General features: G+C 36.8%; 1 protein-coding gene across 1 annotated transcript in view; it reads left to right on the forward strand.

The window, feature by feature from the left end:
* Window positions 1–24,419, forward strand: part of BABAM2 (BRISC and BRCA1 A complex member 2) — a 155,745-nt gene that overhangs the window by 11,788 nt on the left and 119,538 nt on the right. Inside the window, exons 2-3 of the mRNA XM_062489233.1 lie at window positions 5,655–5,731; window positions 17,365–17,459. Of these exons, the coding sequence (XP_062345217.1) occupies window positions 5,655–5,731; window positions 17,365–17,459 (172 nt within the window). The remainder of the gene's footprint in view (window positions 1–5,654; window positions 5,732–17,364; window positions 17,460–24,419) is intronic.

The following is a 24,419-nucleotide window of genomic DNA, read 5'->3' on the forward strand; positions in this document are numbered from 1 at the left end:
CCACACTTTAATTATTCTTAATGCCTCTGTACGTGGCATACCCATCTGTTGTGAGTTCTGCAATTAATTCTTAATTAAATGGGATTAAATACTCTGTCTTCAGTGAATACTAGAGCAGATTTATATCTACAAAAATTGGAGGAAATAAAAATCTGAAGGCATCGACAAAGGCTGTTCTACTGGATTTGAACACTGAGGTGCTTTTCTTAGCAAATGCCACATAAGAGTTTTGGATGGAATTTTGAGTTTGCTGCCTCTTTTTAGTAACAACCAACCTGTCTTTTCCTCAATGTGTGTATTTGACTCTTGCTGGCAAAACCTTCAGCCTCTGGAATGCTGATTGAATTGTGTCTCGTCATTCCTAAAATAATATTCATTCTTAGCCTCTTGTATTATGAAAGTAACTTGACCTTCTTTTCCCATTACAGTATCTATATACGTCACATATAGAACAGTTGGATGAATATCCTAGGTATGGTGGGAGGGTTTGGGAATACAGCCAGGGTCAGAACTGACTTTGTGGTGTTGCTTATTAATTGTGTGTTGTTTTTTAGCTGTGTTCTCCATTGAGGTGTCTCTAACACAGTGTGAAGCTTTCTTGGCTTTTACACCAAGAGTCTGGTGAACAAAAAACAGTTGTCTGTTTTCCAGTGAAGTACTGATCTTTCAGTACTGATCCTGAACAGCAAGTATAGCAGCCTAAGCATCATGAGATTAAAGAAGCTTTTGCATCTCTGACTATTCAGGTTAGGCAGTGGCAATATTAAGTTCCTGAAATTATGGAGGCTAAAATTCTTAGTCTAATTTGACTTTGCTATTGTACAGTAAAATTCACTGATGATTTGGCACTAAAGCTTCTGTGTGATCTGTGAAGGAAGAATGACTAAATGCATTGAATACTTTTTAATCAGTAAATATAATAGTCATCAGATAAATCTTACGTGACTATTTGGGCTTACACCTATACCACAAATTAAAAAGAAATAAGAAATAAAAAGGATATTACTCATTTTCCTGTTGAGTGTTGACAATGATGAATGTTCTCTCTGGTTTTATATGGTTCTAAGCGGGAGATTTTAGGAGTGGCATACAAGCCTCTGACTGGAATTTTGGGATATAAAGTGGTGGATTTGGAGAGAGGTCTTGATGGGTTTGGGTTTTGTGGTTTTTTTTTAAGGTCTTGGGCTAGAATAACCATCCATCTCCTGACTTTCATGATTAAGGTGATAAACAGTTGTTCTTTTGTTCCACTGTGATCCCTTCAGTTGTCACAGAACATAATTTTGGATAAGATCTTAACAGAGCCCGAATAATTTAAAACTGCTTCTCTTGGGAATGCTTTCAACTGATAGTTTTGGAAAACTAGTTTATGGGAAGATGGTATTGAAATCTAGGATTATCAGTGTCCTCCATATCACCGTGGCTGCAATCCTGCAAAATATCAAAATTAGGTTCTTTTTTTAGTCTAAACAAAGCAGAAGTGTCAATTCAACAAAATAGTCAATCACAAATCCACTGGTATAACAGGAAACCTCGCTGTTAAACTCAAGTAAAACTGCATTCTTAAAGGCATTTAGGATTCTCTGGGAAGAAGGCTCTGTTTTACAGAAAGATAGATTGTACTATACCTATTGTTATAGACTGAGGCCTTATTCTGAGCAGCAAAACTGAGTGACTTTCCTGGTTTGCATTGTTATTATTGTTATTGTTTTGTTTGGATAATCTTTTTTATTTCCTTTTGTGACTGATAAAGAATTCTGAACACTTATAACTAAGCATCTGGTGCTGACAATGGCTTTGAATAAGAACAGGTTTAGTTTATGTGTGTTGTATTAACTGTGAAAGAAACCTTTTCCCAGTAGTCACAGTCTAAGTAAGGTGGATCAAACACTCAGCCAAGGAATATTCTACTTTTCTCCTACTTGGTATAATTACTTCATAAGGATGTAATGTATCTTGAGTTTAACCTGCTGTATCTGCTCAAGGAACTTAGCTAAAATCTGCTGTGAAAGGTAAAAAGCTGTATTCAGCTGTGGTTGCTGCATACCCAGTTCCATCTACCATACCAATTTCCAACCAGAAGTCTCAGCACAGCCCCTTTGAATAGGGCAATATGATTTTAAGCAATGTACTTAAGGATATTCCTTTGTCCCGGAAACTTTTCAAGTTGATGATTCTTTGATATTTTAGTAGGGAAACCATTGTGGGAGATATTGTGGTATAGCATTAATCATCTTATGAAGACTAAGATATATCACTGCTCTGAACATCAGAGCATTAATTCCTGCTTCTGTGGCTCTCTTATGAAAAATATAATTACTTAGATTAATAAATGCAAACCAGTGTAATATTTTTCCTTTAATAAAGAAAGAGATAGCACACCCATATATCATGAGGCTTATGACATTAATTTTCAAAACCAGGTATTTTTGTTCTGTATGTCAATTCCTGTAAAGAAAGGACAACAAATAATCTTTAAAAGACTTTGTTACAAGTAATTCCTTTTCAAGTGTTACGTCTCTGTGGACCACATTAAGGAAAAGGATCACATTTCCAAAAAACAAAAATCTTGCATTTTGGAGAAGACAGAGGTCATGTTTCAGGGTCAGGCATGTATATAATTTTAAGAGGTTCTGTGTGTTAAGGGAATTCAGGCAAGAGATAACATCCATACTCAGGCCATTACTTGGGGCTTTCTGTTGAAATAAGGTCATGCATAGACTCCTACATATACCAAAGTTTTGGTTTGCCTTAGGAGTTTTGTTCTTTTGCTATTTATTCTAAAAAGAAACTGCCTTATTTCAAATGGATGTATATAGTACTTCTGCTTGGTTGCTTAGCCTATTACATTTATTGAAGTCTCTTGTGCAGCCCAGCCAGAGAAATTTGGGGAAAAAAATGTTAATACTGTCACTTTCCATCATTTCTAGACCAATAAAATTAAAAACATCTCGAGTGCAGTGTAATAATATAGGAAAAGTACTTAGTATTGCTTTTAGGGGCATTTACCATTAAATAAGGCTTTTATTTTAATGTTTAAGAATATTGTACTTTCCCTAAGCATTTCCAAATGGCCCATTGTACTAAAAGAAAAGATTGTAGGGTATTTACAGGATCAGAAATCCTTGTGTCTGTTGAAAAGCGAACAACAGTGTAATTTTGATGGTATTTGAGATATATCTCAGACTGTGACCTGTGATACTTTGAAAGAAATTTTCATTAAATATTAAATGATGTTGCAGAGATATTTTAGAACTTGAAAATGCTTTGTATGTTGCCCTTTTTTTTTCTTTTTTTTTTTTTTTTGGTATGCTTCCTAGAATTGGCCTTATACCTGATGTAAGCCATGGAAATTATTTGGAAGTAACTGATAATGTCTTTATAGCTGTTAAATTCATCCACAGCCATTAAAACATCCTAACAGTGCGCACTCCCATTTTGCTGTTCTCACCTATTAAAAAAGTGCAGCTTGAAAAAGAATTATATTCTTTTGTTTCTGTTGCACTAGAGATCCAATCTTTTGTATTCTTAAGTTGATTTTACTCCTGGTCAGGCTGGTGATGCTCACTTTTCTTGATAAGCCCTAGCTGGATGAAATTTAAAGTTAAATAGTACAAACATTAAATCAAAATACATTTCAGCTTTGTTCCTATTGTCTGACATTCTGTATTCCCTTTCACATTTGCACCATCAGCAGGTTTCACAAAGCATCATTTATTTTCCATCATCAGTCTTTCAATAAAATGCGAAGCATTGTTCCAGCAGATGAAAACTGAGTCAGGTCATTCTTCCTGGATGAAGCAAGATGTGAACTAATCTTTTTTTGAAACTTGCTTTCCATTCAAGTCTGCACATACGTGATAGTAAGATAATTTTAATCTACATTATGTTGTTCTAGATTGCTTCTCATGATGCTCTCAAAAGATGTTGCAAAAACCTCTCTAAGGCAAAGACAGGACAGGATAGATATGTTTCCTGCTTTTGATTTGAAAGGACGGTTATCTAATTTATGTAGTGATTCTGAAAAAATATGGTGTATTCTTGCTGAATCAGTGTAGTTTGCTAACTGCTTGTGGCTCTTAATTGTATCTGTCTTAGATTCTAGCTGCTCATAAGTGGTTTGCTTATGTTTTCTAGTATTCTTGTGGAAACTCCATATAAGTTAATTGATCTGTAGTTGCATGGTTGCTTCTTTTTGAGGAAGCTACATGCAGGCACAAATTTGACTGTAGTAAATGTAGCTCACTGAATATAAACAATCTGAAGTCAGTGCATATGGTTTCCATAACTTGCAATTGGAAAGAGGAAAAGAGACTCTAGAGCCAGCACTTGAGAGAAAGGGCTCTCTGAACCATTTTGAGTATGTAAGTGAGAATTAAGATTGTACCATTTACCCTGATGTCTTTTGTGCAGTGTAACAGATAGAGCTGCAGGAGTTACGATGTTGTTTCTGACAAGGTAGGATCAGAATTTTTTACAATTTTCTGGCCTACCCATCTTACTGCTTTTGGTTGTGTGTGCAGCCCAGTAAATGTGGTTTTGTTTCAGTATGTTGAGAACGGTGTGTATCAGAGCTTTACCAGTGATGTGATATATAAGTTTAGTCAAGTTATTTTACCTTTGTCTACCCGAATTATCACTCAGTGTTTGTCCTACAGCTGACCAGTATGCTTTGATTTTTAGGTGGCTTGCAACAATTGTGCTGGGGCTGTGAACAGTTCTCAATAATGTTAGGCTGGCAAGAAGATTCAGGGCTATCAAGGTCCCTAGAAACACAAAGCAATGAACTTCTAAGGGTTTCCAGTGTTTTTGCTCCTGATACTCATCATATGCCCAGCAACCCACAGCAGAGAGACCATTCCTGCCAATGAAACAATGTGTGTCCCTGTTTCTTCTTTTGAAGCTGAGATTTTGAGATTTTTTATTTGCAAATTTTGGTCTATGACCTAAAAGCTATAAAAAAGTTGATCATCTCTGGCCTTGGCACTCAACAGTTTTGCAGTGACTTTTTTATTTATGAAATGCTCACCACCATGAGGCCCGGCTGCTGTTCAATGCTACAGATGAGCAGGACAGTCACAGACCAAAAATATACATACTCAGTTGTTACAGCCTCAGGTAGCTGATTCTGAAACTTGCCCTCTTGAAGGCTACTGTGAGACTTTTCCACAAGGGAAAAGTTTAATGTTGTAATCGATAAAAAATTAATAAATGTTGGTGGCTAAAAAATTAAGATTGATCCCTCTTATATATGGGTCACAGGGATAGGAAGCAGGTAACCATGTTACTGCGACAGAGTTGTGACTTGCAAGATTGTACACAAAGTGGAGAACTTGATGACTGACTAATTGAGAGCATTCTGAATACACATTCAAACCAGAGCATTTTGCATGCATGTATGTTTTCTTTATAAAATGGGAGAGTTAGCACAAATCCTGACATTTTTATGCTGTTGTGAGAGCTGCTGATCAAAAGAGAATGCGCCTCCTGCATCTTTCCCACTTTTTCTTCTTTCTCAGAATCATAAGGATGAGTATTTGTAGTAGTCACAATATCTTTACTGTTATTCATTTGTATCCTGTAGAATAATGTTATTGTTTGCTACCATCTGTAACTGCTTAGCACATTCTTTCCTCTCTTATCTTCATTTTTAGCTGTACATCCTTGACCCCTGGACCCAGCTGTGATCGTTTTAAGCTACATATCCCTTATGCGGGAGAAACACTCAAATGTAAGTTAAAACATCTTGCAGCTGCATCTTGGCTTTTCCACCAGTGTTCCGTGTCTCTCTAGTTTCCAGTGTGTCTGTCTAACTTTATGAGTTTTGAGATACATGTGTTTGTTGTTTTCTCTTAAAGCTTCAGTTCCAAGAACACACAACTATCAAAAGAATATGTAATATTTAAAATAAGTTTAAAGGCTTCTGTGAGAATACAGTTTTGAAAAATAAGATCTAAAAGCCAAAAGTCACAACCTATGCCCCTGGTATTTCTAATAAAATGTTATGACTAAGACAATCTCATGACCATTTTTAGATTCATTTATAAGTTTTATATGTTTTGTGTTGTTTCTTTCTGTCTCTTTTAGGAATAATTATTTATTAATCTCCAATAAAAGGTGTTAATCTGCTATTTTATTATGTATCTTTAAACAATGACTGGTATAATTAGCCAGATTAGAGAAATATGAATTTGATTTTTCTGATTTATTTATATTGTTAAATCATCTTTATGCTTAGAGAACCTGTAGACAGCTAGTTCATTTGCCCACTCAGTGTGTGTTCTGTTTGTCTTAGTTTGTGTTTTGTTTCAAAGGTTTGGAATAAAATTTGCTTTTGTATATTTCTAGAAGTTAACATTTTCTTAACACTTGAACTTCTTAACAGTGGTTGTGTTGTTTTTATCTCTAACAACTGAAAAATGGGAGCGGATGAAGAATTTCAGATAATGTAAAATTCAAAGGTTGTCATTTGTAGTTTTAAGGCAACTCTGGTAGAGCCACGCCTAGAATACTAGGTCCAGTTCTGGTCTGTCTGTTACCAGAGCAACATGGACATACTGCAATGAGTACAGCAAAAGACTACAAAGATGACCAATAACTGGAGGATTTGTTATATGAGGAGAGGCCAAAATAGCTGGGGCTTCTTAAGAAAAGAAGGCTCAGGGCAAATCTTACCAATGTTTATAAATACCTGATGGGGATAAATGAAGCATGGCTCTTCTCAGTGGTAGTCACTGAAGGGAAATGGTCACAAACTGAAATGTAGAAAATTCCATTCAAACACAATAAAAATTATTTTGCAAGGGTGGTCAAAAAGCGGAACAGATTGTGCTCAGAGCTTATGTAGTTTTGCATCTCCATCCATGGGGCTATTCAGAACCCAGCTGGACGTGACCCTTAGCAATCTCCTCTGTTTGCCCTTCTCTGAGCTGAGGGATCAAACTAGGTAGTCTCCAGTGGGGATGTCCAGCCTTAGCTATCCTGTGAGTCTGTGAAAGTATACTTTCTGGGAGAACAGGTACTTGCTGTGAACAGAAATGGTAAGCATTTAAAACACTGCTTTATAGTATCCATTTAGACTGCATCATACGCATGCTGTAGGTCTCCAAGACATTTTAAGTATTAAGAATTTTACTGTATTCCTTCTGCAGTTTTTTTTTGTTTGTTTGTTTGGTTGGTTTTTTTACATTATGTCATGCTCTGGAAGTCCTTATTCATTTGTGGACAGAAATCAACACAATTAAGCTCCTTATATTCTAGAAGTACATTAAAGCTTCCATTTGGCACCTGCAGGGAAAGTTGTCTTTCCCAGAAGTTGATCTGAAGCCTTAGTCAGGTGTTAAGGAGAGGAGCCAGGCTCAACTATCAGCCTACTATAGCAATTTTGACTTTTCTACATATATGAAATTACGGCTGAAGAGGCTTACTAAGTATTCTTTCTCACAAAATAAAACTGGAAGATTTAAGTCCTAGAAGTGGTTATGCATTTGTTCAGAAGTCTTGTAAGAAATGGCTGTATTGTATGAAGCCAATTGTCCTCCCAGGTAGAACTTTATTTTTAAAATTGTTGAAATGTGTAGTAACTCAGTCTGTTGAGTCTTGACATGTTCTGCAATGTGTAGTAGATACCACTTAAGTCCTGTTTGATGACTATGATCAAGTCAAAATAAGTTTCACATGCTTTATAGAGTGCTATCATGTTCTATGGGACCGTCTTACCTTATACAGGGCCATGTTTGTACATTTTGAAAGAAGTCTTATTTCAAGGAAAAGCTGTTTCTGATTCATAAAGGAAAATGGATAGAATTAAAATGCCCATATGCAAGTGCCCAGGCATAAAGACTATATTAATATATTAAATTACCATAGTCCAGTTAAAGTACCTATAAATATGATTATGGAATATGCATTAAATTACAGTATCAAGAAATCTGTTTTTTTTTTTTTTGCTCCAGTGTTCTCATAGTTTTATATCACATACACAATTAAACAAAAAAACCCTACAGAGCATGTTATGTATTTTAACAAAGACAACTGAAAATAGTGTAAACAAGTGTATCTTTTTCAGAGGTGTCGAATAATACTGTGAATTCAAGTAATAATAATTCTCCACATTTCAGTGTTAGATGTTTGAAAATGCTGTGAATCATTAAGTCTCACAGCATGTGGAATAAATAGTGATGTGAGCAGAATTCAAGAAAGCTTCAATAATTTTGTATTTAGGTCTGTAATGATGGCAGGGGAAGAGAGCCCTAGTGTGCAAATAGAGATGTTTAGATACTTTGTTGCAGGCCTTTGCTAGATATGCTATCTTTCAAGGGCAGAATATTTCTGCAAAGGAAAGTTGCGAAATCTGACAGAATAAAAAGATTGGTTGAAAGTGTTCAGGATCTCCAGTGTATGGGCTTCAGATGTGGTAGCAACTACAGGCTGAAGTGTGTAGTTCCTTTGTGGTTTGTGTTGCATCCTCTTTGCAACAGATTAGGTCTTTGCATCTCATCAATCATAACTGCTGCCACTGCACAGGCACCCTTGTAGCAACCCAAGTGTGTTGGAAACTGTTGGTGTGCAGCTTTAGGGAAGTGTAACTGCACAGTGTATTCCTGTTTTCCAAAAGACCAGAAAGCTCACAGCTTCTCAAAAAAGGTGAAAGTGTACTTGCAGGCAAGGCTAACTACCTGTAGTGTAAAATAATTGCACTGTAAACTTTGGTAGGCGCAAACATGTTGAGACTTCAGAATGGCTTGTCGGCTTTAATGGGGTTTTTTAAAGATGCCATGTTCACCTTACTTTTGCATGTATGCAGAGCTGCTGGAATGTTACTCTGAACAGTTACTCGGATCCAGACAGGGACTTTGGAGATACCCACAATTTTTTCCAGAAAACCTTAGAATATCTTGTGTTTGGCTTTCCGTTTTCAATCAAGCTTGCATTGCTGCTTGCTAGGGAATCTGACTTTTTTTTTTGCTTTTGCTCTTCACATTTTCTTTTTCAGGCACTGATGCCTCCTTCCCTCTCTGACCTTGAGTGCTGTCATCTGGAATTTCACAGTGATTAAACAATGTATTGCCCTTGCAATGCTACTGTTCTCTATGGCCTCTTGAACTCTAGTATTTTCATCTTCTGTCTGATTTTCACTGTTTTTATGTGAGTGGATTGTAGCTCTGAGTTCTACTGCCACCACTTTGGTTTCCTTGATCCTGAAGAGCATTTCCTTTGTCTCATTTGAAGCTTGGTTTTTCATTTTCTGTTTCTGATTTTTATTTGTTAGATTCTTACTCTTTTTAGTTATGGGCATTAAAGGAGGAAATCAGTCTTTCTGCCTAACCAGCCTAAGAATATTGCCCGTAATACATGGTACAAAATTACATCTGTTTATATTCTTGTGATGGAACTCTTTCAGTAATTTCATCCAGTCTTCTTGTGTATTTCTATTTTAAGGAAGTAATTAAGAACAAACAAAAGGATAAATGTGGAGAACAGCCCGACCTCCTTGTTGCCCCTATAAGGGCTGCTTTGCCAAGTTATTTCCTAAACGTTTTTTTATTGTGCCAATAAACAATTGTAAAAATGATTTTTCAAGTTACTGTAAGATTTAAGATTCTCATAAGTATATTGCTGCAATGCATTTGTTAGTGTTTTTGCACCATTAGGTTATTTTACCCAGGCTATATTTAGGTTGAGGCTCTTATGGGAAGGACTTTGTGGTTGCTGTAGTTTAGATTTTACTTAGGTGTTATCCTTACCTGTGTGATAAATGTCTTCTTGCTGGGTCATGCAACTAGGAAAGATTTTTTCCAGGCAATCTGTTTTCTAAGTTTGGCTGAGTCTTGATTTACATGGCAGGAGTAATAAATCTTTTTCCCCTCAGTAACCTGTTCATTATCTAATGAGTATACCTAATGAGAGTGTCAAGAAAGGGTCTAATCTTGCACATTTCTGCTTTGAATACAAAGTTTACAACAATATTTTCCCCTTTTAAATATTCCCCTTTCCTCTTACTTGAGTTTTTGTTCACTTTTTCTCATGTTCTGGACTTTCCTTGAGCAAGTAAATTGCTGAAGATTTTGCATTTGTAAGTCAATGCATTTCTTCATCAAGAGAGGTGACCTTAGAAATATCTATGCACAAGTGTGGACTTACAGAGGGTTAAAAGATTTTACATTAGGCCTCCTCAGTGGTATTGCCATAGGGCCTTGCTACCTTGCTCTTTCCTCCTTTTTTCCCCTGTTTGGACTGCACATATTGGTGGTGGTCTCAGGTCTATTTGCTTGAATCTATTTATCCTTTGCCTTCACCTTTCCTTTTCTTACCTACCCAGTGTCTCTGTTTTAATTTCTCCAGTGTTGCCTGGCTTTAATTTCTACCAGTGTCTTATCCCATCTTGAATTATCTGTTGTTCTCGTCTTTGTCCATTTCAATCCTAGTACTAAGATGTAGGAGAATAGTTTGTAAGGATAGTGCAGAAGGCAATCTTTCCCAATGAATTACAGCTGTACTGATTACCAAGGAGTAGAAACAGCCTTGCCTGCCCAATGAAGTTGGGTGTTATAAAAGAATGGGTCAGATAGTTGAGAGTAAGTTGCAATTGGAGCTTGAGAAGCAGAGTGTGCTGCAGTTTGGGTTGGAGTCTGCTGGCTGCCCTGTGGGGAGGTAGGGGACGTGGGGTTGTGTGAGGGACATATAAGGTTAGAAGATGCTGTATGGGAGGCAGACAGGGTTAGGTGTCTGGGTAAGGGACAGCTTGGAGTGTAGCCAGTCATGCAGAAGAAAACTTGCAGAGGGAAGGAGTCAGTGCTGTGTGAACCTGCCATTGAGGAAAGGAGTCAGTGCTGTGTGGAGTTGCCTGAGAGAACTCAGCTGAGAGGAGGCATAAGAAGTTTTTTATAAAGGATGGGTGATGGCACCAGTCATGTCTGTCTCAACATAATTACTACGCTAAGATTTATGGGAAGGTAGTTGTCTGGCTACAGAACTGCAAGTTACTGAGATTGTCCTGATGCCTCTTGCTTGGTGTGGGATCCAATTTACTTAATGTTACTCCATTTTTGTAGGGGTGCCACTTTACAAAGTAACATACTTTCTGTAGTCTTACAGCCGTTTTTTTTCCTCCTACAGCAGCATTTGTCAGTTGAAGGAAAAAAAAAAAAAAGACCCATGCTTGCAATCCTTTGTCCAAGAATAAAATTAACATCCTATGAATTCTTCCTATATAGTTCTTTCTTCTGCTGGAAAAGTGGGCTTTGATTCACTCACCTAACTATAGGTGTCTTAACTCCAAGGTTCCCAAGAATACCTTGCTTGGCCTTTTCAGCTTCTAACCCACAGGGCACTGATCTCTCTGAAAGCCATGTGCCCTAGCTGCCCTGAGGCATCTCAAATGGGACTTAACAACTTGGTTAAATCAGCTGCCCCAAGTTTATGGAGATTTAGTCTTTTGCAGCTTTGTGTACAGTGAAGTAGCTAGAATTTCTTTTGGAGGGCTCAGAGGTGCTGAGAAGTTGGCTTATTTTTTTTGTAATGCAATCAAATAATTTCTTTTTCAAATTGTCCCTTTATTATGAGATGGTTTTGAGTCTTTAAGTTGACTTTTCTGCCTTTCCTTTTCTGATATCTCAATTCGCATATCAAGTCAGAAATTAAACTCAAAACCATCTTTTACATGTGAGAATAGCCTGTCAGCAGCAGTACCCCAGCAAAATAGAATTACTCATGTATCTGTTTTCAGTAGTAGTAGTAGTTCTGTGTTTAACAAGTTTTATTGCCATTTCAGGAACTAATCTTTCTTGCCAATAAATTAGAGAAGGGTTCTGTGGGTATTATATTACATTTTTTGACTTAAAGCCTGCAGAGCAAATTCTTTAGTGTGGAATCCAGTGGTGAGGATGCCAGGCAGGTCTGCATTTAGTTAATTTAAATCCTTTCATACTGCTGACTGCACTGACTTAGTATCTTGGTTGCAGGTTGTAGTGAGTAACTGATTATTTTTATATCTGTAAAGATAATTAAAACTGACTGGTTTAGGTAGAATTTGTTTATAGAAGAGACCGATCGGTGTTTCTTGTCTACAGTTTGCATGGATAGTAGAAAAGACAGGTTAGAATTTTTAATTGATGAATAATATAATTCTACTGGTTTTTCGTTTTTTAATACTCAAGAGCACTTGCTGTATTTTCCCAGAACTGATTCTGCACATAGTTTGGTCTCTTGCTTCAGCAATTGCCTTATCTGTGAATGCATTTTGTGATCAAGTTGCATTTGCATTTCTTAAAAGTCAAATGGGTTGATCTCCTTCATAGCAAATTCCATTCAAATTGGTCTTACTCTAGGTTGCAGTGACCATGCATGTTTGTTCTACGTACTTAGTGCTGACTTAGAAGAAACTGAAGCATATAGATACCCTTTCAAAAATAGTGTTTGGGAAGTTAACTTGGGTGGGCTGCTTCCTGATTTTGCTGCTGTTGGTTAAACAAGGATGTTAATGCTGTGGCACTCCTAGCATAACATTTTTCAGTAATATGAATTTATAGTATGGTTTAAAAAAGAAGAAAAATACCCTAAAAAAGAAATTACCCGGAGAGGGTAAACTGGATAGGCCAGTGAAAAGTAATTGTAAAGCAAATGTCTCAGTTTCTTGCTGAGAAACACCTGTCTTGCTTTTAGTCACTTCTTACTCCTCTGTTAGATTTGCTGGTGCGTTTTGGTAGATGAGAGAAGAACAGCCCATGTGGGTTTTAAAAGAAATTATAGATTTAACTATTAATATTTCTTTCTTTTTGTCTGTGGGGAGCAAATTAACTTTTCTTTTGAAGTTCTCTGAAGTAAAACATTTCAACATTTGATACTGTTTGCCTGAGGAGAAAGAACGAAAGAGAAAGTAATATTTTTGGATAATTGGAAATGTAATTCCATCAAAGTAATTATTGGCTGGTATATCTACAACAAGATAAGTATGCTCTTGAATGTGAAGGTTTTGCTTGCCTTGCTCTTACAGTAAAATGGTCATGGTCAGTAGTACTGTGGAGCATCACACAGTTGGGCTTCTGTCAAGGGAATAAGGACAAACAGAGTTGAAACATATGCAAAAACTTGAAACTTGTGCTAGAGATTCAAGAAAAAGGGTATTTGGGTGAGAAGAGCAGAGAATGCAGGACTGTGCTGACTTTTTTGTTTCCATTTTTTTTCCCCTCCAAAGTTAAAATTGTAAGTGTTCTCAAACTCTTAAGCACAGTAATTTTGAAAATTACTTCATTGGCTAAAAGTGTTGCTTTTATTTACCCCAGCACAGTTTATTTGACGAGGGTAAGTCACAGATAATATCATGCAGGCATTAAAATATAGTACTTGTTATAAAAATGGCTATTTCTAGTAGGTCAAGACAAATTGTTAATTTGTGGTTCGAAACATTTAGCACCTTATATTTTGTAAGCTTACTGTAGAGGCTAGTGTTAATATTTATGTGAAGTAAAACCAAATTTGTGTTGGCTGTTGTGATTGTCTAAATACCTTTTATTTGAGTGTAATGAAGCATTTTTTATTTATGTGGCATAGCCCTGCCAAGCAAACTATTAACTGCAGATTCCCTGGGTTTTGATACTTAACAAAGAACAAAACTTGGCTTTAGGATGGATTCTCTTAATCTGTAGTCTGGTTTGATACTGTGTGATTTTGCTGCTGTAATTTAGGAAAATAGCTCATTCCTCATAGCTGCGATTAGGGGAAACGCCCTCATTGGTGCCTAAGCCTTTTAGAGATGTATGTGTCACCTGTTCTGCTCTAGTATGTAAATTGAGCATGACATAAGTGAGACTGTATGAAAGGGGAGAGTGAAGAGAAGTTGGAGAGACTGGGAGTGATGTGTATGGGTGTCTGATGTGGTTAAAGAAAAGGTTCTTTTGTTTTAGGAACTAGCTCAATGTCTTTGGATTCATGGCAGAAGTGAGACTTCTAAATTGGGTCATGGGAATGCTTTTTTTAATTTTTAAAGATGCTAAAAATTTGTTCTAAGGTAATGTCTTTAATAGCAAGATGGTGTCTTTAACTTCCAGAATGAAAGCCACTGATTATGCAAAATCACTGCTCTTTGCTAACTGTTAACATTGACGTGGAAACAATGTTTTGTTCTGTAAGTCTTTGTCTCTATTAGCCGGCCTGTGTGAGGTTTGATTGTAGCAGAATAAATTAGGGTTTACATTTGGCTAAAAAAACCTATGGTACTGTAGGAAGGATGGCATAAATGATACATTTCTGTTTAGTTAAAGTGTAAGAACAACAGCATCATTTTTAGCTTCCGTAAGGGCTGTAAAATATCTTGAGTATGGTCTCAGCAAAAGTGTTTTGTGGATGTATATTTAACAGGCACTGAAATAGCAGTTTTATTTATTCTGAAGGCTAGAGACCCTATGTAGCTATATAACATGAGGCCTTTTGGGAATTGAATGCGCTATAGGAAAAATAATCTTGATATACGTGTTGGCATTAATACTGATATATTTGGTCTCAAAGTGACTTTTATTGAAAAGACTTGGGAATTTGGATTTGAGGCGTGTTTACCCTGGACAAGTAGAAGCAATTTTAGCAATTATAATTAATTATGAATAACAGAAAATCAAATATCACAGTGTTAATTTTTACTCTGGACTCTGTTGTTGATGACCTACTGATACCAAGAAACAATGCAGGTACACTTTAAAAATCCAATTACCTGCGTAGTTCTTCATCCACTCTGGATAAGGACTTATAATGCCACTGATAATTAGTGGAAGAAGGAGTCTGACAGACGGTGGTAAAGAACAAATATGAGCACGTGAGATAGGTAATAGATTGGGATGTCCAGCTGTGATGTGATGTACCTGACCTAGGTGTGAGCACACATCACAGCTGAGTGGTCAGAAGAGGAGGGTACCATTTCCATATGTCCCTCATCCCTCAGCATGAATCATTGTGTGGCATATGCAGCTGACCTGAACCCCAGATTGTTAAAGTTTACTATTTAGCATGTTAAACTAATAATGCCAACTTTAACTTACCATTATATTGAGCGCTGCATATAATGGCGTTCTGGGAGCTGCGTGAGTTCACTCTGTGGAAGGAAAGAGTTTGTACCTACTTGAACCTCCATATTGCACCTACTGCCACAAATTTCCTGAGGTTTGCCCCTTACTGTGCAGCTCATAGCCATAGATATGGTTTATTGCTGATCTCACTACTCAAGCGGAGTCGTGAAGCTGCCTTATGATGTAGGGTTCTCTAATAATTTTCCACTTATCAAATATGGAGGTGTAACATCAAAAATATGCTGTTATTTTGATCCTGCTTTTATTCTAAGCAGCCTTTTATAGTATGTGTGTAGTTGGAGTGCAGCTCATAAGTGAGCTGAGGTTGTAGATATATCTATCTACTCTATTTCACCAGCTCTGTTAAAGCAGGAATACAGAGAATAAAAAGCATGCAGTTAGCACCTGCGGTATGACTGCGTGTGAAATAAATTAGTTAGCATCACATAGGAGCATGGCAGAAGCACAGGTACAGCCCTTTCCTTTGGAGTAGGGTTGGGCTGCCTAAGTCAGGGGCCAAGCTTTATCACTGTGCTGTGTTCCGAATTATTCATAACATGCCCCTTTCAAAACTCAGTCAAAGAATGTACTAAGGTGAATCTCCTTCAGTACATAATCTCAAATTCACTGCTCTTTGTGTAGAAATTGATGAGGTTGTTGAAAGGAGCCATGCATGACATTTTAATTGCAGTAAATATTAAGAACAGGGTTGCATTGTGGTGGTGTAGGAGCTACCCAGTCTGGTAAGCATCAGCTTTTTTGAATTCTTCAGTGCTGTATTACAGTTTAGGCCATCTAGGAATTATTTTTTCTTACTTAATCAAGATGAAATTTTATGCCTTTTCTTTCAAGACTGGTGCTCATTTTGTTCTTTTAAATTAATTTTAAATGAAATGAAAGGTTTTATTCTGATTTTGAGTGTGGAATTTTAACTGGCAGACCTCTGCTATTTTCTGCACGCCATACTTACACGTGCTCCTGACAGCTGTGAAAGGAAGGTGGGAGTGTGGACAGGAGAAACCCACACTATGCTCTACTCGTCGCATGATCACTGAGTTTGTGATTTGGAGCCATACTGTAGAGAATACCTACCTCAGACTGGCCAGTGGCTTCTTGGTCGTGAGCCTTCACCCTCTGCAATTAATCTTCATGGCAACCTTGCTTCCAGCTAAGGCCAAGATAAGTTTAAGGAATACCTGCAATTAAAATTGTCATGTTAAATGCCTTGAGATGGTGACATCGTTGAGCCAGCAATGTGACTTTGCAAGATTCCTTATGTGATGATTTTTCTCCTGTTCTGCATTCACGGTTTTTTAAAAAGTGGTGTAACTTTCTGTGAAGAGAACTGTTTATAAGGATTGCCATGTTGGTTTTAGTTTGCTGTGTGGATTTTAAACAAGTCATAGCACATAGTAGGCAGTCTTTTTTTCTAATGTCTCCTACATCATAAATCTGTTTTATGCAAAAGCTCAGTTATTCTTTCATTTGTCATAAAGAACGATGGGGAAGTAGATAAGTAAGGCTAGAAGCACTTGTTTTTATTTTTAAAATTTTTATTGAACAGTGGATGGGTTTTTTTGAAAGCTCAGATGCATATAACCACCTCTTGATCTATATGAACTCTGAACTATGTGTACTAGTGAAATACTAGAACCAGAATTTCTTTTAATTGCATATCTCGTGACACTGGCAAGATGAGAGCTCAGTGCCAAGCTGTGATTAAGTCTTATATTTTCAGTTAATTTTCAGTCTCTTCATTTAAATGTGCAATACTCCATTTCTCATAGCCACAATTTGGGTAGTTGGAATGGTTCCTATTGAACTGTGTATTCTTCCTTCTAAGAGTTGGCGGTGGTGTGGAGAAGAGAGGGAGTAACTGCTACTAATTCTTATAAGCTCTGGTATTTTGGAAGTCGTGACCTTAGTAATTTGCAATTGACTTTTAATAGACAAAACACAGTCATCTAAATATGGTACTTTTTATTAAAACAAGATCACTTTTCTAACTCAGTGTTTTGAGGCAACCCCCAATAGTCTTTGAATTGCCATTCAAGATACAAAGCAATAATATATTTCATGTTTCATTGCTTGCAGAGGAGGAGAAGCTGTGCCTCAGGAATTTGAATTCATCCCCCAAAACATCTGATGCTTATCTTGCATGTGAATTTTTTGTAAAAATTCTATGGATATATATATATGTAATGTAGTTGTCAAATTGTGCAAAAAATGTGTGTTATATGTGATTATTTTTTATTTATAAGTGCATACATAAAAGTGCATACAGTGTGTTCATTTATTGCTTTTTCAGGGGATATAATTTTTAATGCTCACTATCCTGACCTGCCACCAGATTTTATCTTTGGAGAGGATGCTGAGTTTTTGCCAGATCCTTCTGCCTTGCATGTAAGTACTTTACTGTTTGAGAACCTTGCACCTTGCAGAGAGACTTTGCTTTTTTAGAATAGTTTCAGCAACAGGAATTTTATGCAAAATAAAGAAGAAACACACCTTTTATCTCGCAGGTAATGTAAGCACATTGTTTTCTAAAGTGATTTAAAGTTGAATCCATAAATAGTGTGGGGGGGCAAAGTTTAAAATATTTTAATCAAGACAATATTACCTTTATAACAGTTACTTAGAACATCTGTAAAAATGTCTATTTAATATCTGACCATCTTAAATTATCTGTCTCAGAAAAAAGTTGATAAATTGTGTCTTTAAAAGCATTTATCTCTAAAATGAAGTAGTGTTATTTGGTGTCACATTGATTTTTGTTTTCTGTTAAGGAAGTATATATCAAGTTAATATGTTCTGGGAACCACTGCATCAAGGAAAGCCATCTTCTCATGTGTGTTAGGGTTATCTAGACAAAGAAATGACCTTCTAAAAGGAGAGAGTAACAAAATAAGAAAGTACTTTTGTACAGCCTTATTACTGCAGTAGAAAAAACACCACAACCTGAAACCAAGTGTTTTGTTCACTAGTTATGGTTAGCCTTAAGTAGCAAAGCCTTGTTTGAAGAAGCTCTCAGTGCTTATGCTTTTACAATACTTCTCCCTCTCTAAACTTATTGGTAATTGCTAATGAGACAGTGCCGAGCCCTCGCCTGCAGCTCCTCTTGTGCTTTATGAGCACATCTCCAGAGCTCCCCAAAGGATGTTGGTGGCTGTCTTGCTGTGGTATGGGTGTCATGAAGGACATCACGATGTCCTTGATATGTGACATGACAAGTGTTGGCTTTTGGTTTTACCTTTCACTTCATAGTAAGTTATGTACAAAAATCAGAAGAATTGGTTTTAATAATTATTTTTAGTATACCTAATAGAACTTTAAAAAAGTGAATGTCATATTTCTTTTCTTTTCCTGGTCACTTTGCTGTTAAGCTCTCAAACTCTTTTGGGTAGGAGGCATGGTGCTGATGAACAGTTATTTCATTATGCTAGTTTACAGAAAAGGTATTTCTTTCTATGGCAGTTCTAGAATTGTTTTCACACTCCTTTATTTACCAATTCTATTTTCCTCTTTTTCTCATTTGTTTCACAGTCTTACAAGCTCCTGGGAAGTGTTCACATTAGCAATGCTTTTTATAGTTGATATTAAAAGAGAAGCACCTTTTAATGTACTGGAAAACAGAAATTAATAATAAATTGCAAATGAGATATAAAATAATTTGGGGCATCTTGCAGGAATGCTGTTCAGATGGAGAAGCTTGCTGAGGCTGGTATGGTGCCGTATTTCTCAACCGAAGTCACTAACAGTTGTATTTTACAGGAAAACCTGCAAAGATAAAAACATCCTTATTTTTCTTTCTTTCTTAAATTGTTCATTAATGATGCTTTTTTGGGGATTGTTGCTTTTCTTCTGCCTAAGCACAGAATAAACTTCTTGTCTTTTTTGTTGGAAAGTAATGTGGAAGAGCCATTTGCTTCTTGATACATAATGAGATTAACCAGCCTATTTGAAAGTAATTAGAACAAACCAAAGAAGTCTGCAAGCCAACAGAATTCCTTTGGTCATTATGCCTTGCTGACACATTCACTGTGTATATGTAGCCTTCAATTCGTCCTGATGGTGTCGGAGCATGTTATTCCCATCTTGCAGCCATGGTCTATGTAGTGTACCTTTGGTTTTGCATTCACGGTTTAAAGTTCCATATAGTTTGTAGATATTTTTTTTCCCTTCAGAATGTTGCCTTAACAATAACTTGCTTATTGTGCCAAATCTTTGAATAGCTCCCTTTTTTCCGCAAATGCGAGAGCTGTTTAAGGAAGATAATTTTAATTGCATTCTAAGATATTAGCAGAATTCTTAAATGTGTTAACATAGCTGTCTACTGACTAGAAGTAAAATACAGATTAGCACGTTGACCATAATTTAATGCTCTTAATCTTGAGCAGTCTTCAATACTTCTGATGCAACAGTTCCTGGCAATCAAAACAGAATCTACCATGCACAAAAGCATGTAGATGTTATTCAATGAGGAACACAGTCTCTAAGTAGGTAATAATGTACCATCGGATCTGTGGGAATTCTGACACTGAGCCTGCATGCACTGCTCTCATCTCTCTGTCTTGTTTTCCAAGAAGTCATCACATGTTGTTAGGTGGCTTGAGTCAGGCATTATGCTTAGCTTGAGAGGAGAACCAGGTACTCCAGATTCCTCCAGCCCGTGTGGCTCTAATGGAGGCTGTCAGTAGGCGTCCCTGAAGACTTTTGAATGGCTGTATTGCAGATCATTTCAGTCCCTCTTCAGTTTCCATGGCCATGGGCAGACCTTCCAGTTAGGTGTTCATCTGAGCATGGTAATAGCTGTTCAGTTAAGCAGCTGTTAGCCAGACAGCTAAAGCAAGATTCCAGAAAGACTGCATTTTAAGAAGTGAATGCTGTAAAAGAATAGTTCATGTTTTGGGTTTGTTGTTTTTTTCCTGGAGAGTTCCTGAATGATTAGGCCAGTATTTCAGTAGTGGAGCGATGTGTTGAGCACTGTTGTTTTATAAGTAGGGCTAATGCGTTCTTGAATCGATCAAATTGAAAATATTCATTGAAATTCAGCTTTGCTTTTGTGTCTTGCACAGATGTTAAAGTCACTTGAATTTCAAACTCAGCTTGAGTCTCAAGTTCAGCACTGCAAAGTATGTGCTTCATTACATGTCTTGCCAGTAGTGATTACTCTGCTGGTCACAGGGTCTAACTGTGTTCATGCTGATCTTGCCAATGATGTTGGCACTGTGCAGCACTTCAACAGTGGGGCAAGTCATCCTTTTGGTTTGTTATGCAGTTTTAATTAGAGTTGGGGTGCTAAATTCTTTAGGTTAGTAGTGCTGTTCATGCTCCGTGAGTGATTAAAAAGAAACACTTTTTTGCACTTTGTCATTAAGAATGTTTTCCCATCAAATGTATTTTATACTTGCATGTATAGTATGCATAAATAAAATCAGCTTCTCAGAATGTAAATAGAAAAGTTCTTTCCTGCTCTAGTGTTTATTCATTCTGGATGACAAGTATTAGAAACGTATTTTAAAAACAACCTATGATTCACTTGGTTCTGATTAAAAATTCAGTTGGCACATAACAAGATTAGTGATTGTGTACGGATGAGATTAATTTGGAGCTCATTACAATGACGCCAGTTTGAGTAACAAGAATTGTTTGTTATGTTAGCCTAGTTGATTGTTAATGTGGGCCAATTAATAGCTGAAGTGCTTATTCAAAATGTTAACCCCATTTTTCCAATTATTTTGAATTATCTTCTGTTTGGCAAACAGGATACAATGGAAGTATAAGCAAGGCAACTGTCAGTTCAAGGAAATTAGTATTCTACTTCAGGTCTCCAGCTAGTCTCCCCAGACTTATTCTGCCCACCCATTGCTATCAAAAAGGCTTCAGTAGCCTTAGTGGGAATGGAGGCAAGAGGACATGAGCATTTCCTGAAGCCTACTAAGTGCTGAATATGTCCTTGTGGGCTAGTAATAGCATTTTCCTTGTGGGAATACTTAGTGCTGCATTTGCATGGGAGGAAGATACTGTCATCACAGATCTTCAGAGAATAGGCCACTGCAGTTCTCATGCCCATACCTGGCATTGGGAGGATTGTTTTCCCTTGTGTATTTGTTGATACTGAGTACAGATTCCAGTCCCTGTGGAGTGAATTCAGCTCATTGTGCTACTCAAGTGTATTGGCTGTCGCACTCTATCTTGTGTAGATCAATATTTGTTTTCAAGTTCTTGTATTTGTGCTTATTAGACTCATTTGGCTATATGAGGACTGTTGTGAAGGTTGTGTTATTTTCTGTGCCTGTGTTCAAAGTCTTAATCATTATTTCTGTTGGTTGCTGAGTTAGCTTTTAACGGGTAGTGAAGAGATCCTTTAAATATCCCCCCTCTTCAATTAATTGTTCTTTATTTACTCAGGAGCATGAGACACATGTTTACCAGTGTCAGTTGTCCTCCTGCTCACAGGAACTCCAAAAAAGCTCAAAGACCCCTTACATTAACTAATATTTGAACTATTTTGTTCTATAAAGTCTGTCATTTGTATTGTCAGCTAGGATTCAGATGTTCTGTGTTCTAGTGTGGGAGCCCCCCATAAGGACAATGAGCTCAATGGTTTTTGGTGTGATTTTAAAATATAAAGCCACAGCAGTGGATTCTGCTTGTCTGAGAAATCCATGGGTAAATTCAACCTATTTAGCTCTTCTGTGTGCTCTATTTCAAATGTCAATAGCAGGTTTCATTCTTGGACCCCCTAACCTGCTGCTCTTGTATGGAAAATCTTAAATTACTTTGGCTTCAGTTGAAGTTGGGCAATTTAAGTGAAACAGAATGCAGAATTGGATCCTTCCGTTTATTTAGAAGGTATTTTTCCTTATTTTGAACTACTTTATATTCCTGTGTATTGTGTTCATTTTTCAGCCATGTCTTGACTTTATATGTCAGTATGTGTTTTATTTATAATCCTGTGTTATTTAGCATTTAATTTTCTGAAACAAACCTTAATTCTGAAAACTTTTTATTTTTGTCCCTCTCTATTGATCCTACCTGTTTGTATATTTGGGGAATGCAGCTATATGTGCTGATGTGTATATGTATATGCCTATAGTTAGTGCAGCCTTGCTGAAGTTTTCCTGGTATTGATAGGCGGTGGGGGAAAAAAAAAAATCACATTTCATACCATTACTGGCAGAGAAGTAATTTATTCAGGAACCTTCCTAAGAACTTTTTGACTGGTGCTGTTGGCACTTATGGTATACATTTTTTTTGTCCACGTTGTTGAACAATAGGGATATGCCAGTGCAACATTGTTTGGGATCTGACTTTAAAAGGAATGTAATTTTGAATGTATTTTAATCTGGCTTTGGTGTCTGAGCTCCACACTGTTCCTCAGGGAATCCCAAAATCACAGAATAATTAGTGTTGGAAGGGCCTTCTGGAGATGACTGGGGTTCAACCCCTCTGCCAAGTTGAGTATGTACTGGGTTTAAAATGAAAAATCCCTAAAAGAGGATTCTGGCTGGGAATCCTCTCCTGGCATAGCGTGGCCAGCTTGACTGCAGCCTGTGTGAGGCCAGCATTCAGGAGGTCCTTCTGAGAAGTCACACGGTGCTGAGAGCAAGTGCTAGGATTATCTGTGTACAAATGTGGTAAAGATGGTGGCTATACAGTCCAGCAGAAGGAGTTCAAGAGGATGATGGGGCAAAAAAGGTTTTCCTGTCATCTTTCCATCTTTGAGTCTGTCAAGACCTTTCTACCCTGGGAAATTATTCCTTTTTCTCGTTGTTTTAGTCTTAATTTCTCTTGCAGCCTTTCATTTTTGTCCTCTTTGTCTAGAGTTGTTAATATTTATAGGGCTGAGACATAATTAGTCACATTGTATTACTTTGTCATTTTCTATTAATGTAAAATCATTGCATCTGTTTACCTCATTTTCTTTTTGCCAAACTTCAGCATTTCCTAGCACAGTTTATAAAATATGTCTTTCTATCTCAAAGCATAAGCAGAACAGAATATGCTAAGGTTGAGAGTTGTGCTTTGCTTAATTGCAGCATTTTGGTGGAACTTTTCACCTAGCAAATCCAGAAGTTAAAAAAAAAAGAAAGAAAATCTATAGTTTGATAATACTTCTAATTTCAAGGAACAAAATACCTCTTAAGCTAGGTAGTTTTGCCTTTCTTTCTTAAATCTTGGTGGTGTAGAAGGCAAAATTAATTCCATTAGTTTTGTAAAGGGCTCCAGGGGGAAACATTTCCTTTCATTTTTTGGCACAAGCTTTGGCACAATGCAATTTCTCCCTAGAATATGAAAAATGCATCCTATTAGCTTTTAAAATATAGTATATTAGTCCAGGAAAGACTAGTTGTTGGAGAGCATTAGGAATGTGCATGGATGTTTGACTGAAGAATGACAAAGTGGGAGAAAATATTTTTATGCAATACTAACTGAAGTGCATGTGATGAAGAGCTTAATCATTGTGCACTAGTAAAATAGGGGAAGAAAACATTTTTATGTCATTCCATTCATAGCATTGTTTTAGGAAAAAAACAAGATAATTTTCATTTGTTATGAGTGTGACCGTATTTTTAATGGTCCTAGATTTAGATGAGCCAGAAGTTCGGACCAGAATAACAGGATGCTTAAATCTTAAGGTAAAATGTTGAAAAATCTGTTTAGGCTTGCATGTCTTTCCTTTGCAGGAAATACAGTTCTTGTTGGTGTTTAAGGGTGGTATAATGGATTCCAGCAAATCATTCACTTTCAAGCCATAGTCCATACTAAATATGTAAAGTTGGGTATCCCAAGCAGACGTATAAAAGCAGAATGTCTTTTAGGTGGAAGTCTGGGAGTACAGTGATAATGTGTTGGCATTTATAATTCTTCAAATGTAAACCAGCAAACTGGTAATGTACTTCTGGCTATTTTTTTGCTTCAGTTTATTCATATGTAATCATACTTTACTTGAGCAGTGTCTTGTTAAAAATGGTGAAAAAAGTATTATCAGAAAAACTAGCAGAAAATGAAAGGATTCTGGCCCATATGGTGTTACTGTCACAATACACTCCACCCTAGAGTTCCTTCTAGAGTACTCAAGAGCTCTGGAAATAATAAGAAATTGCATGTCTTGAAAGCAACAGCTTGCTAGCTTTGCAGAAACACGTTTATAAGAGGCTTGGGTAGGGGTGGGGTTTTTTTTGTTTTTTTTTTTTTTTTTTTTTTGAGAGAAAACACTGACTCTAGGACAGTCTTCCTGAATTGAGAATACATTTAAACTCTGTGTAGTATGCCCATTGAATTCACGTTGATGTGCTATAATAACTCTTTTTTTCTGTAGAGGAAGTTGGTCATTGCTTATGAATATTCAAGTAGAAA

This window comes from Cinclus cinclus, chromosome 3 (assembly GCF_963662255.1).
Source record: "Cinclus cinclus chromosome 3, bCinCin1.1, whole genome shotgun sequence".
Classification (NCBI taxonomy): Eukaryota; Metazoa; Chordata; class Aves; order Passeriformes; family Cinclidae; genus Cinclus; species Cinclus cinclus.